At 39.3% G+C, this 17,969-nt stretch overlaps 1 protein-coding gene and 1 long non-coding RNA gene across 7 annotated transcripts; one reads left to right on the forward strand and one right to left on the reverse strand.

Annotated features, from left to right (window-relative positions):
• Positions 1-9,667: 9,667 nt before the first annotated feature.
• LOC131008013 (uncharacterized) lies at positions 9,668-11,575 on the reverse strand. The gene has a single exon (XM_057934918.1). The coding sequence runs from the start codon at positions 11,573-11,575 to the stop codon at positions 9,668-9,670; it is 1,908 nt and encodes a 635-aa protein (XP_057790901.1).
• Positions 11,576-14,581: 3,006 nt separating this feature from the next.
• On the forward strand, positions 14,582-17,405 carry LOC131011255 (uncharacterized). 6 transcript variants are annotated; one of them, XR_009096815.1, is made up of 7 exons: positions 14,596-14,951; positions 15,199-15,283; positions 15,370-15,755; positions 15,863-15,981; positions 16,062-16,217; positions 16,704-16,790; positions 17,145-17,405. It is a non-coding gene; the product is annotated as an uncharacterized LOC131011255 (long non-coding RNA). The 6 variants fall into 6 exon arrangements; XR_009096816.1 differs by having other exon boundaries at positions 14,606-14,951; positions 15,199-15,250; XR_009096813.1 differs by having other exon boundaries at positions 14,582-14,951; positions 15,199-15,755.
• The last annotated feature ends 564 nt before the right edge of the window (positions 17,406-17,969 follow it).

The raw sequence follows: 17,969 nt of genomic DNA on the forward strand, positions 1-17,969 counted from the left end.
TACCTCGACTGATGGCTTATCAGTCTTTATTAATGAAATGAACTTCTTATTGATCTCAACCTAAAGACAATGACTCTTTGTCCAGGCTGTGATTATGGTTTTTCTGTCTTCTTTATGTTCTGTTTTAGAACAGTTTTCGTTCTTTCTCTAAGTACAAGTTTTTAGGATCTATTGTTAAGGGGGAACTGTTTTCACCCCATGTTTAGAACTTGTACTGTGAGTTCAGTCTTTTTGCTGTCTAGAACTGCTGTGTGGTTTTGACATCATCAAAAATGGGGAAATTGTTGGGAACTTTGTGGAATATCCTAACCCTTGTTTTGATGATACCAAAATTCATAGGACTTATATGTAATAGACTAGAATCGTTTTTGAACTCAAGTGTTCGAGTTCGTTTCTAGTTTAGTTGCGGTGTCGAAGACTGAAGACTGAAGAACGAAGACTGAAGACTGAGACTGCAGATACCAACTGAAGTATCAGTTGAAGAATCAGTTGAAGACTGATTATTTAATGCGCGCAAAGGACTGATACTAAAGTCAAGTATCAGTTGAACATTCCTCCTATGACTGATCTTCCAACGTTCAGAGGAAGCCACGTACGCACAAGTACAGCCGCATTAAATGCAGAGATCTCAAAATATCTTATCTCTGCAGAGGTCATTCCTATCTGGTGGTTACTTTTCAGAGACGTCACATCTCCTGTCCATCAAAGAGAGTCGTTTCCACACAGACAAGGAACCTCGAAGATTGAAGCCTCAGCCCAAATTCGAATTGCTCTCCAACGGAAGAAATCTTGAGGACGATTTACGCCAACGGATCTATTCAAGAGTTCTCCTACAAATAGCGCTCGAGGATCACTTCAACCTTGACCGATTCAACGACATAAGCTGAAGCTCTGCCAAAATTGCTACTCAGCCTAAAGCTTAACCGCCCCAAAGCTTAAATCGAAGAAGAGAATTCCAAAACCAAAATCAGTCACTGCTGATTACATACATTCTCTTAGACCCTAGGCATATATCTGTTAACCCAGAAGCCAAAGGTCAAACTTGCTTCAAAGAACTTGTTCTTTGTAAGTATAGTTGGCACTCGTTCAAACCTCCCCCCCATAAGAGTGTTTTAGTGGTTCGGAGTTCAGGAAGGTACTCTGAACTCTGAGTGAAAAGTCTGAGCACGAGGTGTGCTTAGCAGGGAAATCCTACGCGAGGTAGTGTGGGTGCTGAAGAAGGGTTTTTCTTCAGTTCACGGTTGTGTGCACCAGGCAAGCACACGAGTACGGTTTGCAGTGCACCAGTGAAGCACTTGCGGAGTGGATTTTTGGTCTGATCAACCAACCGTGGATGTAGGAAATGGTTTTTCCGAACCACGTAAAAGTCTCTGTGTTGTTTACAGCTTTCAGTTTTACATTCTTACTTGTGCTATTTCATTTGATAAAACTGAACACTGACTAACAGCAAAGAGAAACCTTAAACCAACAACCTGCTCCACCGAGGCTATTACGAAACAAAGTTTAATTTTTGCTGCGTATGATATTGATCTGACTGAACTATCCTCTGATAGTCAGGAAGAGTGATATCATCTCTATCTTAGCAAACACGACTGAAGCTCTTACTTGCATCAGTTAAGTTCCAGCAACTTAACTGATAACTCATTACTGAAGAGCTTTCAGTATCAGTCGTCAATCCTGTTGGTCAAAACTGATTTCAGCAAAATATGAGTCTTTGTTTGCATGCAAAGTTTTGTTTTGATCTCTGACTGAGATCCCTCTGATTGAGGTCAGTAGATTGTGCAAAAATAGCCTATAGGTGTATTCCCCCCCCCCCATACACCTATTCGAGACCCTTAGGACCTAACAATGGAGAATCATATGAAGAAGAGGGTATGGAATTAGACAATAACAATCTCAGAAACTATTTACTAGCAAGGGACATAACTAGAAGAGAGATTCACTAAAGCAGATCTCATAGCTTATGCTCTATCTGTTGTAGAAGACACTGAGTATCAAGACTCTATAAATTACACTGAAGTAATGAAAAGTGATGACAAAGAGAATTGGATACTAGCTATGCAAGAAGAACTAGAGTCATTGGAAAGAAACCAGACATTGGTTCTTGTAGATAAACCTAAGAACCAAAAGCTGATTAGTTGCAAATGGATTTTAAAAAAAAGTTGAAATGGTTGGTGATAAGGATAAGGTCAGATTTAAGGCCAGGCTGATTGCTAGGGGTTTTACTCAAAGAGAATAGGTGGATTTTAATGAGATATTTTCACTTGTGGTAAAGCACGACACTATTAGACTTTTACTATCACTGGTGGTGCAAAAGGATATGGTACTGGAGCAGCTTGATGTAAAAACCGCATTTTTACATGGGAATTTGGAGGAAACCATCTATATGAGTCAGCCAGAGGGATTCACTATTCCAGGAAATTCAGAGAAAGTATGCTTATTGAAGAAATCTTTGTATGGATTAAGACAGAGTTCAAGGCAGTGGTATAAGAGATTTGATGAGGAAATATCACAAATTGGATACAACAAGTCTCTTCATGACAGTTGTGTCTATGTTAAAAGACACAAGGATAAAATAGTCTCTTATCTCCTTTTATATGTGGATGATATGTTGATTGCAAGCAACTCTCAAAGAGAAATTGAGACGAAAATGCTGGAAAATGCCAGGAGGATACTTGGCATGGACATAATAAAAAACATGGACAAGGGAGAGTTGTAGTTAATGCAAAGAGATTACATCATGAAAGTTCTGAAAAGATTTAGAATGAATGATTCTAAATCTATTTCCACTCCTCTGGGTCAACACTTAAAGCTCAGCAAAGATCAAGAACCACAAAATAAAAGAGAAGTCAAGGAAATGTGCAAGATGTTGGATTTGTATACTGAAAGCAAGAACGTTTTATGCTTGTATACAATGTTTCCTAAGTTCACTATCCAATCTCCTATCTGATTGTGTTCATGATTGCATATGTATGTTCTCTATCTCTATACAAGTAGATTATATGGTGTGTTGTAGATCACAGAATACCATATAATTGGATTAACCTTAAGAGATATAATATGATCACAGCCAAGATGACTTTAGGACGAGTCATCGGTTTAGGCTGCGGTATAGATGGAAGTAGTTTGTCTTGACTACTTGTCTATACTGGTACGTCATAACGTATTGATAGGACCACAGTGAGATGTATTCTTCTATCTGACTTAAGTGAAGAATCAAGATCTCGGTGACTTAATAAAATCTTAATACTAATAAGATTTCAAATATATATGTTAATTCGTGTATCACTTTGATTTACTATGAGTGAGAGTTATATAGTAACTTGAGTACTCTGTATCTTGGGTGATAGCGGTTAATATATGATATTTGATTATCTGTATTAGTACTCGTATCCGATATAGGATAATGACATCCCCTTAAGGAGCTCAATAATGTTTATTGCGCTAAACCCTGCAGGTTGATTAAGTTCAGGCGCAATAATAAGGTTTGAGTGGTACTGCTTAAGGATTACAAAGAGATTAATTAATTTAAGCTGTAAGAGCTCTAATTAATTAATGGATGTTGGATATTTTAAATACGGGGATTTAATAAGTCTAAATACAAGCCCCGACTCATCACCGACAATAAAGGGGTAAGTCAATATTGGTTCTCTAGTAGAATGAACTGATATTTATAAATTAATTATGGTCTGGGCTGACCATAGATAATTAATTTATTTGAGGCCCATCTTTATTCCTTGTATCTGGTCCCTGGACTGGCCCAAAGTCACCTAGCCCAAGATGGAGAAGAAAACGCCTAGCACAGAGATCAGGCGCCTCACACGTATTTATTTTATTATAAATACAGCTGTCAGCTCTGAGGAAAACACAACAAATAAAATTAGGGTTTTTTGAGAGAGCAGTGAGTAGCGCCGATCGTGCATAGCACTTTTTCTCTCCTGGGACTTTCATAGAACGTTGTCCATCCAACGGTGAAAGCTGAGCGGGATACAGTTCAGAAGATCAGAGCTTGAGTCAGATTTTTCGCAGGAAATCAAGTTTGACAGTTTTAGGAGAACGGCCATAACTTCCTCCACAGAACTCTGATTCAGGCGAAATAGGAGGCCACGGAAAGCTCTCTCGAAGACGAAGAAGTCGTATTTCTGTGCGAAATATGATTTGAGGACGCTTGAGGCTTCATACAAAGGCTTGAAGCTGACTTTGTCTGTTCAGCTGCGATTTGACGAATTCTTCTGAATTCTTCAGGTATTTCTGAACTCCAACGTGCAGCACTTAAATTCATAGGAGCATGTTAGGGATTAATCGTTGTATGATAAATTAATAATAATCCAAGAAACGATCTTCGGGTAAATCGAGTATTAATTCAGTTTAATATTCCTTCAATTGGTATCAGAGCCCAGGATTAATTTCTTGGCTCTATTATTAATTTATGTACGATGAATAATGTGTGTTGTTTTTACTGCTGTTGTTCTTCGTGGTCTGTTGATTCGTGGGGTACGTCGTTTTGACGTTGTAATCATTTTTCACCATGAGAAAATCCGTGGTTAGATTAGGTTTTTCAAATTGTATTTGTTTTTTCCTTTGTAATCTGTAAAACTGAGGAATGAAACGAGCACGACGACGAATCAACGACGAAAGAACGATGGACGAAGGTGGCGTTCCGGATGTGGTGCGGCCGAGGCTGTCAGCGCCGAGGGCAGCGCGCGCACGAACGCTTGCGCGTCGTGCGCCGCGTGCGCCTGGTCGTGCGCCGTGCCCGCTGCTGCTGCACGGGTTGCTGCGCGCTGTGGCTGGGCGAGACGGAGAGGAGGCAGCCGGCAGGGGTGGTGCGCGCCCGGGGCCGCGCCTGCGCGCCCAGCGGGCGGCGCGCTGCCGCTGCTCTCGCCGTGCGCTGCTGCTGCTGGGGACGCCGAGTGCTGCTGCTGCTGCTGCTGGAAGCGCCGGGAGCTGCCAACTGCCGCTGCTGCACGCCAAGGAAGCTGCTGCCAGCGCCAGGCTGCCTTGTGCACCGGGGCGCTGCTGCAGCGTCGGGCGGCTGCTGCACGGTGGAGGGGCGGCTGTGTAAGGGAGGCGGCGGCAGCTAGGGTTTCCAAACCCTAGCTGCGTATCTCAAACCCTAGGGGGCCCAAACCCTAATTCCAAAGACGGGCCTAAAGTGATCGGGCCAAGTTTATGTTTTTGGGTTTTTCTTTTCTGTTTTAATAGAATAGATGTTGGGATTCCACGAATGGGTCACGAAGAATTTTAATTATTTATTTCTGTTCTTTGCATGCCGTGGTGTTTATCCCTTATGCTCTGTGCATGTTGTTTTTGTCTTTGCTTGTTAATATATGTTTATTAACTGCGCTTAGACAAGCATGCTAGGTTATCGTTTTCTTAAGCATGTTTTTAGAATTCTGTAAGCATATTTTACATGTTGCGTTCTAGATGAGCATGTTTAGGATTATGTGTTTTGAGCATGATCAAACCTTTTGAAAGAAAAAAGACTAAGCTTATAATTTTATAGATGATTTAAAATTATTTAGATTTCCACAAGCGGCCTCTAGACAAAGTGATTGACAATGTGAGTAAACGTCCACACAACGTGGTTTACTTCATGTTTGTTCTTTCATGAGTTTGTCAGATGAGGTTTCTATAAAAATATTTAAATCCATTAAAGTAGTAGGAGTTATGCAGTAAACGTCCACACAACGTGGCTTACTTGTATAATTTTTCACGAGTACTTTAGAGGATGGATTTAAATAAGATAACTAAGAAATTAAATTGAATGCGGCATGGTCCGAGTGAGTATGTTAAAATTCGAAAATTTAATTTCAAAGTTAAATTGTGGTTATTTCTAATTAATTTTATTCTTAAAATTATGTAGACCTCCACATGCGGTCTCTAGACAAAGTGATTGACAATGTGAGTAAACGTCCACATAACGTGGCTTACTTCATGTTTGTTCTTTCATAAGTTTGTCAGATGAGGTTTCTATAAAAAATATTTAAATCCATTAAAGTAGTGGGAGTTATGCAGTAAACGTCCACACAACGTGGCTTACTTGTGTAATTTTCACAAGTACTTTGGATAATGAAATTAAATAAGATAACCAAGAAAATTAAATTGAAAACGGCATGGTCCGAGTGAGTATGTCAATTTCGAGAATTTAATTTTCAAGGTTAAAATGTGGTCATTGCTTAGATATCATATCAAGTACAATGTACAACTCCCAAAGGAGTCCCTTCTTGATGATGATATGGTCTAGTTAAGGTGCCAACTATTAATTTCCTTTGTCAAAAGGTTAAGTTGACATGGATGGAAATTAAATGACTAGGTGTATAGTCTGGTTGAGGAGTTCGTGTGTAAACGTCCACACAACGTGGCTTGCACATGGGATTCCTTGGGTAGTTGGAGGTTTCATTAATATTGTTTTATCAAAAGGTTACAATATTATTGTTACGAATTATGTGCTTTATGTTCGTTACTTTCAGATATGTCTATGTCTCTTACTGTTTATTTATTCCTGCACAAACTCTTTTAACCGGTCCACATATATAAAATGGAAACGCAGTTTTGGATTTTTATCTTTATCACAAACTAACACAATTTTTTGTGTTGCTTACTACCCCACGTTTTTATGGTCCGAGTAATAGTCAACTGATGAGAAAAAGGAATTACATAAAAGGTGGCATAAGACGAATAATGTGGCTATATGCTATATTATGAGTATAATGTCACAAACCTTGTAGCTTCAACATCAGGGCATGAACGATGCTATTAGCATCATGCTGGATCTCAAGAAAGTGTTCGGAGAGTCGGACTGAGCTGCTCATTTAAATTTGATGAGAGTAATCTTGTTATTTTTATGAGTGAGCACAGCTCAGTGCACGAGCATGTCATTCAAATTTTGACGGACTTGACTTGCTCAGTGGGAGTATCGATGGTGAGTCAAAAGTCAATATTATCCTGAACTCTCTTCCCAAGTCTTTTAATTAAGAACTTCTGCCTCAATGCTGTTATGAGCAAGAAAGATAATACTTCTTTTGTCTCAGTGAGGCTAAGAGTGAGAAATCCAACCCAGTGTGTTGGTACTGAAGATTGAATCTTCGGTTGTTTAGGTTTGCTGTGCACCCGTAAACACAAGTCCAGTGAAGTTGTCAGTCTGATCAACTGACCATGGATGTAGGAATCATTTTTCGAACCACGTAAAAATCCCTTTGTTGTTTATTACTTTCAGTATTTACTTTTCTTATCTGTGCACAAACGTTTTATCAACTGAAACTGATTAATAGCAAAGTGAAACACAAATCTTGACAACTTGCTTAATCACAAAGGCTATTTCGAAAGAAAAGTTTTTTGCTACCAGTAATATTAATCTAACTGATAAATCTCCAGATAGTCAGTAAGATTCATATTATTCCTCTGTTTTACAAACTCGACTGAAGCCTAACATGGATCAGTTAAAGTCTTTGACTTAACTGGTATCTCTTTACTGAAGAGTGTTCAGTATCAGTCGCCAACCAAAGTTTCACTAATCTCTTTTAACTGAAAAAAGTTGTGTTAGTTTGTTTTCGTTTGAAAAATAGCCTATAGGTATATCCCCCCCCATACACCTATTCGAGACCCCAAAGGACCTAATATTTAAGTTTTCAGAGCACTCTAAAAATAGTAGAGCACTCTCTACTTTGATTCTTTCTGAGAGGATTATTCACAAGGTTGCGATATAATGTGTGTCATGTGTAATAAATGATAGAAGGCACTAGGGTGAACCGATTTTGGCCTGCGTTTCATTACCTGATTCGTACATTAGCCCCTAGTGAGCCATTTTGAAGCCTTGACCATATTTTATTCATATAAGTCACCAAATATTTAGCCAAGGCCTGTTTTGACCTTCTTTTAGCCCTATTGTGCATGCTTAAATTCGAAAATTCATCCTGTATGATTTTGAGAGGAAAGATATCTGCCCAAACGGAACTTTATGCTGAATTTCTGTTTTGAAAAGCTGAATATCCAGTCTGTTTGGCCAAACGAAGGCAGTAACTGCAACTGATTGTTCATGTTGATTATTATTGGGTTGTACTTTGATGTGTGCTGTAAATTTGTTCCAAATTGAGAAAGAAAGGTGCTGAAAAAAATGAAAAAAAAAAAATGAAAAGCAGAAAAAAAAATGAAAAAAGAGAAAAAAAAAAAAAAAGATTGCACCTAAGTTGAGTTGAGCATACAGTCTGATACATGATATTCTTTTGTTCATCCAAGGATGAGTTAATGATTTTTCTCAGATGCTTATTGTATATAGATGATGATTCGGTTTGAACATGCATGATACTTTGTTCTTATTTTCTGAAGCCTAGGTACCCTTTTAGATCCTTCCAAATTTATTAATGGTCCCTAGCCCCATTACGCCATATGAGAAAAGACCTTCTTGAGTTACAAAGTGACCACTATATATCGCAACTGCGTGAAACATGTTTATGTGTGGCTGTCCGGAATTAGTGTAGGGAGTGAATGAGCGAAAACCGTGAGATATATTTGATTTTTGCCCGATTTTGATCAAGTTGATGATAATGATCCATTTTTGATGATTTCAAATTGTCATTTGATAGTTGAGAATTTCCTTGTAAGTTGCTTGGTTCTACTTTGGCAATGGAAGTTTGTGAGCAAAGACTGTTTGGTTTTACTTGGCTGTTTTGTGTGTCGTGTTTGTCGTGTTTGTCTTTTTTTTTTTTTCTTTTAGTTGAGTCTTTCGTGTCGAGTCTTGAGGGAATTTAGATGTGTGAACAACAATGATTGAGAATTGAGTTTAGTCTTCACTTCATACTTGAGGGCAAGCATGATTCATGTGTGAGGATGTTTGATGTGTGTATTTTAGTTGTTCACATTCTTAGATTATTTTGTGCTTTAATGAAATTTAATATACACAATTAGGTGATTTTTCGTGCAGGAATGGAAGAGTTCGATGTTGATGGTGTCGAATAGAAACAAATAGAGAAGAAGCAATTTTTGTGAAATTTATTGGAAGATTTCGATGCATGCAAAATTAAGAGTTGGAGTAAAGCTTATGTTTTATGATTACAAATTGGAAACGAGTTTTCATTGTAATTATATTAAATATTATTTTATGTCATAGTTAATGGGCTAATAGTTATAGTATTAATTTATTTCTTAAGTTAAGCCCATTAACTAGAAAGTGGCGGTTAAGTATATGATTATTAGAATAGCTTTTGTTTAGGCAATTCACATCCTAGGCAATTAGGGAACTTGGCGGCTGGAGTTTATTTGGCAGATTAGAGCTTGGGACGAGCAACAACACATTGAGTAGGAATTGGGGTACGTCCGTTGCGGTCACGGTATCCTATAACTGGTTGGTTGATAGGGATTAATTTATCTTTGCGTCGATGAACAGAGTTATTAAATTAGTATGGATTTATTCGGGCCGAGTTACCTTTTCTTGATTATTTTCTAGTGTTATTTATTTGATTTAATTTGCTTTCTTAGTTGATAATTATTTTCTCAAAATTAAGGCGTGGTGGCTACACCAAATTAGGTCTTTAGGGAATTGGATGATTTTACCTGCTCTCTGTGGTTCGACCCTGCTTATCATTATACTCACTTAATTCTTGATAGTATTGCAGGAATTATTTGGTGGTATACGATGACCACCACCTTGCAAAAGATAAGAATATCATTAGCATAAAACAGATGGGTTCGAAAGTGAGAAAACCGACTGAAGTCCATGGGGACCAGATGGCGAGAACGAACACAATTCAGCAAGATATGACTTAGCACGTCCTCCGCAATACCAAACAAGATAGGCGAGAAGCGGGTCACCCTGTCTAACACCCTGCGAGCAAGGGAAATAACAACTGAGCTGGCCATTGTACAAAATGGAGATACGAGCAGAGCTAAAGATAATGGAAATCCAGAGCACAAAATTCTCGCGAAACCCATTGACATTGAGGACTTTCAGAATGAAATCCCAACTCATAGTGTCAAAAGCCTTGCGAATGTCGATCTTGCAAGCCATGTTCGATTTGCGACCAGTACGATTCATACAATTGAAGCCTTCCGATCCCAAAATAATGCAGTCATGAATAGATCTACCCCCAATGAAACTAAATTGATTTGGAGACACATTATCCGCTGCCACTTTATTGAGCCGCGTGGCCAAGATCTTGGTGATAATTTTGAAAAAGAAATTAAACAAAATAATCGGACGAAGGTCCGCCATAGTGTCCACAGTCTCCTTCTTCGGAATGAGGATCAAAGTATTAGCATTACATCCAGCAGGCAAGTAAGAGTTGATAAAAAAAAACTTCACAACCGTGATCACGTCCCCCTTAATCGTGTTCCAACAATTCTGAAATAAAGCACCCAAAAACCCATCTGGGCCCGGGGAACTGTTCGCGTCCATACCGAACACGGCAGCGTGAATCTCCTCGTCATTCGAAATTCTAATGAGCGCGGCATTGTGATCATCCAAGACATAACTATCTATATTGGCCTCCAGCAAGGTCACGTCCACGTGATTATGAGTGTCATCCTTGAAAAGATTGGAGAAGAAATCCACTATATGCTGCTGGATAACATTCTGATCATACGAAACAGTGTCACCGATTCTCAAATGCTCAAGACGGAGATTGTTCTTACGAAATTTGAGAAGACGATGAAAGAACTCAGTATTCCGGTCACCATCAGTCAACCAATGCGCCCTACTTTTTTGTTGAAGAAGATTGTGCTTTCTAGCCAAAATAGTATTCAGCGCAGCCTGCGCTCCCACCTCTTCATCAAATGACTCCTCAGAATAGCCCTGGACCGAGATACTGTTCTGAACCTTCGAAAGTTGCCACTGATGATCCGAGATTTGAATATCCACATGACCGAAGACATCTTTATTCCACGTTCTTAACTCCCCACGCAGCCTCCGAAGCTTGACCATGACACAATAAATCAGGCATCGCGTCTCCATTTCAATACTCCACGAGTTAGAAACCATCTCCTGGAACTCTGGATGCAATAGCCACATATTAAAAAATTTTAAAGAACGTCTTCCCGGAGGGATGTCCAAGCGGCACTGAAAAATCAGCGGGGAGTGATCCGAAGTCACACGAGGAAGCGCATGCGTGTTAATATCCGTCCAGCTCGCAGCAAATTCAGTTGAAAATAAAGCCCTGTCCAATCGCGACTCAATATGCCTCGGAAGGAATCTACGCCCGGACCAAGTCATACGAACTCCCATGGAAGGAGACTCGACAAACTTCGTCTCGTCAATAAAATCACAGAATTCTTGGCAAGAACTCCGATTCGGCGTAGCTGTACTAACCCTCTCATGCGCGCCCCTAACAGCATTGAAGTCCCTAATGAAGACCGTTTTCCCATCTGCAAAGACCATAAGATCATGCCAAAGCTGACGACGCAGCACCATGTCATTGGCTCCATGAACAATCACAATCCTGAAATTATGAGAGCCCCAAGTACAACTAGCGACCACCATTTGATTCGAAGAAAAAATGTTGTTTGTGACCACCGAAGGCTGAGCTAAAAGCCAGATGTTAGAACATCTGGGAAGTCTGCAATTGTGATGACGAGGCGTCATGTTAATAGAACGCCAGAAACTCTGACGAACCTTTCACATTTTGGATTTAGGCTCAATCAAACCAATAATAATAGGCGAGAAGGAGCGACAGTGCTCCTGCAACAAACGTTTAGATTCGTCTGTAAGGCCCCGGACGTTCCAAACGAGCATATTCATGAAAATTAATTTGAGGTCGAGAACGGAGTCTGACCCCGCTCCATTTCATCCTCCCATCGTTGATTCGACACATCATCCATAGTTTTCAAAGAATCCGAGTGCCGATGCTCAATAATATAATCCCGCGGCTTCTGCCCCGCCTCAACCGCCTTTCGCAGCTGATTCTTGATGCTCTCCTCCTGCTGCATCAAGGCATTATTATTATTCTGGGCCGCTTGATCTTGTTTAGAAGGCTCCATTCGTCTCTTGGGAGAAGAGATCGACTCTTTAAAATGTTGCACCTTCAAATCATTATCGAGAGCCAACAGTCGTTTCTCTTTAATATCTCCCCCCGATGAGGCACCCGTGAGTTGCTCCTTCAGAGGGACTATGATCTCAGCTTCCGCAGTCGCGTCGCTTACTTCAACCCTTGGCTCAGCAGCCGCGACCTCCGGCTCAGCATAGAACACCTGCTGTTCGACATAATGCACCATAGGGGATTGTTGAGTTTGTCCTGAAATGTTGCCCACCACCTGTTCGACAATACTCGCCTGAGCTTTCTCGCCATGTGCCACCTGCTTGACCAAATGAGTCGGGGAACCCACTACGTCACGTCGAGAGGCAGACCCCAACTGATCCTCCATCACAACAGAATTCTCATTGGTAACCATCCCATCACCATGAACAACCTACGCCGACACCTCTCCTTCCTCCAAAATCTTAAACTGATTAACGTTAGGAGATTTATAAGTGGAGCTAATATAGGCTTCCAGAAGATCCGGTCCTGACAACTCCTTGTCCATCCTGATTAACGTCAGAATCTTCTTCCGCATCTGAAATCACGCCTTCCATGGTGGCGAGATGCCTGTCCTGCTACTCTTTCGATTTAGTGACAGCTTGCCATTGTGGTCCCTTCGGTTTCACTACCTGCACAGGCTCCTTAACACTTTTCTTCTCCCGACGGCATTTATCCACCACGTGTCCCGTCATCCGACATTTCGTGCAATATGGAGGGATATAGTCATAGCTGAATTCAATATCAAACGCATAGTCACCGCCATCGATGGTCATAGATTCTGGTAGGATCTGAGCAAGGTCAATTTCCACCAAAATTCTTGCAAAGTAGGCAACCTCATCATCAATGGAATTACTATCAATCATTAAGGGCTGCCTTAACCAACATCCAATGCCGAACAGAACCTCCGGATGCCAGAATTCCACAGGTAAATAGTAAATAGGAACCCAAACTTGAGCCAACGACGAAGATTCCTTATAAGGGTTAAAGTATCTTACCCATTCACGAAGACGCAAAGACCCAGAAGGGAGCTCCCAAACGATATGAGATTTTGTAGTAGCTTTGTCCTCTTTGTTGTAAAACTTCAACGTGTTAGGTCCTGAGGGTCTCAAATAGGTGTATGGGGGGGGGAATACACCTATAGGCTATTTTTACACAATCTACTGACCTCAATCAGAGGGATCTCAGTCAGAGATCAAAATGAAACTTTGCATGCAAACAAGGACTCCTGTTTTACTGAAATCAGTTTTGACCAACAGGGTTGACGACTGATACTGAAAACTCTTCAGTAATGAGTTATTAGTTAAGTTGCTGGAACTTAACTGATGCAATTAAGGGCTTCAGTCGTGTTTGCTAAAACAGAGATGATATCACCCTTCCTGACTATCAGAGGATAGTTCAGTCAGACTAATATCATACGCAGCGGAAATTAAACTAAGTTTCCTAATAGCCTCGGTGGAGCAGGTTGTTGGATTAAGGTTTCTCTTTGCTGTTAGTCAGTGTTCAGTTTTATCAAATGAAATAACACAAGTAAGAATGTAAAACTGAAAGTTGTAAACAACACAGAGACTTTTACGTGGTTCGAAAAAACCCTTTCCTACATCCACGGTTGGTTGATCAGACCAACAATCCACTCCGCAAGTGCTTAACTGGTGCACTGCAAACCGTACCCGTGTGCTTGCCTGGTGCACACAACCGTAAACTGAAGAAAACCCTTCTTCAGCACCACACTTCACTCGCGTAGGATTTCCCTGCTAAGCACACCTCGTGCTCAGACTTTTCACTCAGAGTTCAGAGTACCTTCCTGAACTCCGAACCACTCAAACACTCTTATGGAGGGGAGGTTTGAATGAGTGCCAACTATACTTACAAAGAACAAGTTCTTTGAAGCAAGTTTGACCTTTGGCTTCTGGGTAAACAGATAAATGCCTAGGGTCTAAGAGAATGTATGTAATCAGCAGTGACTGATTTTGGCTTTGGAATTCTCTTCTTCGATTCAAGCTTTGGGGAGGTTAAGCTTTAGACTGAGTAACAATTTTGGCAGAGCTTCAGCTTATGTTGTTGAATCGGTGAAGGTTGAAGTGATCCTCGAGCGCTATTTGTAGGAGAACTCTTGAATAGATCCGTTGGCGTAGATCGTCCGCAAGATTTCTTCCGTTGGAGAGCAATCACTACTAAAAAAAGAAATAGGGATAACGGTTCATACATAACGGTTTTGGTCAAAAACCGTTATGTATGAGCGCACTTTTAATGATACATAACAGTTTTACAAAATTCTGTTATGTATGTGGTGTTGTCTTAATATTTTTATAACAGTATTAAATTAAGCGTTAAGTATTAGCGTTATGTATTCGTGTTATATATAACGGTATTACTGAACCGTTAAGCCATACGTTATGTATAAGCGTCTATTTAATGACAGTTGTTTTAGCCTTAAGACAACTGTTATATATGAGCGTGCATTTGTAACGGTAGTTCCAACCGTTATTCCCTATTGTTATCTATCAACATCTTTTATTTTTTATTTTTTTATTTTATTAGAACTAAAATATAGTAGTATCTATTAAAATTAACTTGTGTATTTGAAAAAAAACTAGAGTCAGTTTTAACAAAGAACCCTACGTTGCAGCTCCCATCCGCCGCTGCAACCTGCCACCCCCGACGTGCCCCCCGACTGCCGCCTGCCACCCCCCACTGCCGTCGCCTCCTACACCAGCTCGGCACTTCCACGATTCGCCTTCTCTTTCCTTCGACGAACGGCTGCTCAACGAGTGCTCGCCTCAAATAGCCGCGCTTGCACCCGCACAGGCACACAGTAGACAGCGCGCCTCCGTCGTCGCTCGCCACGTCGCCGTCTGCCACCATAGCTGCCACCATTAGCAGCAAGCGGTATCGCTACCTTCGTCGCCTCCATCCAATGGAGATGAGTAGCCTCCTCAGCCAGAGGTTAGTTGTTTGCCTCAAATTAGGGTTCGAATAGCTAATTTCTTTTGTTTTTTTATAATTGTGGCTGTGTGGATGCTGTAAAATTTAAATTAGGACTATGAATTTCGAATTTCTTTTGTTTCTGTAATTGTAGTTGTGTGATGCTATAAAAACTCAAATTAGGGCTTCGAATTTTGAATTTCTTTTGTTTTTTGTAATTATGGTATCCTCTCAAAAATGAAACAAAATCTTCTCATCTCGTTTCTAGGGTTGTATCGATCAGTTGATGGATGTATAGAAGGAAGTGCAAAATCTTGGAGGTTACTCTACTCCAGTTCTTTATTATAGTTAATGTATTAAATCTCCATTTTTCAGAGATTCAATGATAGCAAGGAGCACATGATGAATACCTCAGTTGCGATTACTCATGATGTTGCAGGTTCTCTGCATCCGCAAGCCTGAAGAGCCTATTGATCTTTTTATGGTTGAGATAATGCACATGTGCCGCCGCGGATGCAGAGAACTATGAGGAAGTGCCGTTCGCGGCGCCGCCGCGTATTGGTGTTGATCCTTGGTGCATATCAGTTGATACTGCACATAAATGGGAGCGTGCTTTTACTAAGAAGCAACAAAAATTGGTCCAAACGACTACTAACTTGGTTGATGAAGTTTGGACTAGTAGACCCCCACCTGAAGCAAATCCTGTTGTTGTGCACCCGATTAAGTTTTCTGGTTGTTCTGTTGAAGATAAGCTGAAGCAGTTGAGGGAAGAACTTCTGCAGGAAAAATCCCGTGCTATTGTACTTACTGCATTGGATGAGGCAAGTTTATACAGTTTGGCCATATTGGGCATCCAGTGTTTGTTTATTTATTTTTATTGTATGTACTGTTAGAATGATATGTTTCTGATTTTTCTATAATTATGTAGGTAGCATGGCTGTTTAATGTTCGTGGGTCTGATGTTTCCTTTACTCCTGTTGTTCATGCATATGCTATTGTCACTTCAACTGCAGCTTTCTTTTATGTTGACAAGCAAAAGGTGTCTTCGGAGGTTAGATTGTATGCAGTTGAGTTAATACTTTGTCTCCTTCATATTTAGTTTGCTTGGCCTCAAGTTCTTAAGATCTGCAGGTGGGGTCTTATATGGAGAAAAATGGTATTGAAGTGCGTGATTACAATGAAGTGAGCTCCGATGCAGTGTTACTTGCATCTCTTTAGTTCCATTGTTCACAGATCATCATACTTTTGTGTTCCAGAATCATTCAGAAGGATTAACTATCCATATTTGTTAGTTGATTCAACTCATTTGATAAAATATTACATTTGCCAGAGTCTATTATGTCTTGCATTAACAATTTGAGATACTTGTAATTGGTAGCGGAATTATTACCACCATTTAGTTGTTCAGTTCACAATTATAAATTTGAAGGATGTGATATGCAAATGTTATTATGCAGGTTTTATAATATTTATTTTCCCAATTAATAAGTGTTTTTGCCTAGTACCTCATCTATTTTATTTTACTTGGAGTAGCCTTTTACCTTATTTGATCTATTTTTATTAATAGGTTTCTTGTAGTTAAGCATCCTACAGAACTTGAGTTTTAATTGTGCGAAGAAATGATTCTTTATATATTTCATGCACCTTAATAAGTTTCTGAAAGTCTTAGCTTTTTATTGAGTAAAGTTATGTGAGAAAAAGTTATCTGCCCTAATTTATTAAAACTGATTCTATGAACTTTCTCTTCATTTATTCTGTTTCTGATTCATGCAGAATCCTGTTGAGATACAAGGACTGAAGAATGCACATATTCGTGATGGGGCAGGTGTGGTGCAGTATCTTGTTTGGCTGGATAAACAGGTATAAGAATTACTACGTGAAATTCGGATGTTTAGATTATTTCCTTTTTTCCTGGATGCTGTATAATTCACTCTAGTTTTAGGTTTGACTTTAACTAAACTCTATCTAAGTGTCTGGTTCTCTAATTGGGAATGATACAAGAGTACTCTGTAGTGTTGCTAGTCCGGTTCTCTAATTGGGAATGATACAAGAGTACTCTGTAGTGTTGCTAGTCCTTGATCAAATGTATCCTGAAGTTCTTTATCTAAATTTTATTTGTTTAAGCCAAGGCTGGTAATCTTTCTTCAGTTATGTCAGAATGTTTAAGCCAAGGCTGGTAATCTTTATCTAAAAGCACGTTTTTCATGCTCTTAGATTTTGTTCCTGAGAAGATGAAGGCTGAGGAAGCTTTACCACAAGTAGCAGAGGCTGAAAAATAATAAGGATTGATTATACATTTGCTGAGTGGCTTGAAGAATTTTAAAAGATCACATTGTGATTATATATTTTTTTGTTATTTTTGTTCTATTTTGACTCTAGATAGAACTATTGTACTAGACATAATTTATTATCTTCGGATGATAATTTTAGTACAATAATTAATTATTTATATAATATATATTTTGGATTGTCCTATTTGTAGTATTTGATGATATTGTATATTGTATAATTTGTATTTAGAAAATTATAAAAACAGGAAAAAAAATATGCTTGAATTGTGCATTTGAAAATACATAACGGAAATGACCGTTATGTAAAATACAAAAAAAAACGTTATGTTTAACAATAATAAAATATAAAAAAATATATATATGTTATGACGGAAAAAATAAGTTTTATAACAGTAAAAAACTGTTATATTTGCTATCATACAAAAACGGTAATTAATCGTTATGTAAAATATAAAAAACCGCTATGTATAGTTGCAATACATAACGGAAAAAATACATTTTATAACAGATTTTACCATTATGTATTACATTCATACACAACGGTATTCTATGTGTTATGTATCCTCATAGTACCGTTATGTATACATAGTATAGATAACGGTATATTACCGTTATGTATGAGCGCCCTCATACATAACATCACTATATACAACGCTTTTTTTGATACATAGATAACGGAAAATTACCGTTATGTATGAGCGTTTTTTTTGGTAGTGAATTTGAATTTGGGCTGAGGCTTCAATCTTCG

The sequence above is a fragment of the Salvia miltiorrhiza genome, chromosome 2, assembly GCF_028751815.1.
Source record: "Salvia miltiorrhiza cultivar Shanhuang (shh) chromosome 2, IMPLAD_Smil_shh, whole genome shotgun sequence".
NCBI lineage: Eukaryota > Viridiplantae > Streptophyta > Magnoliopsida > Lamiales > Lamiaceae > Salvia > Salvia miltiorrhiza.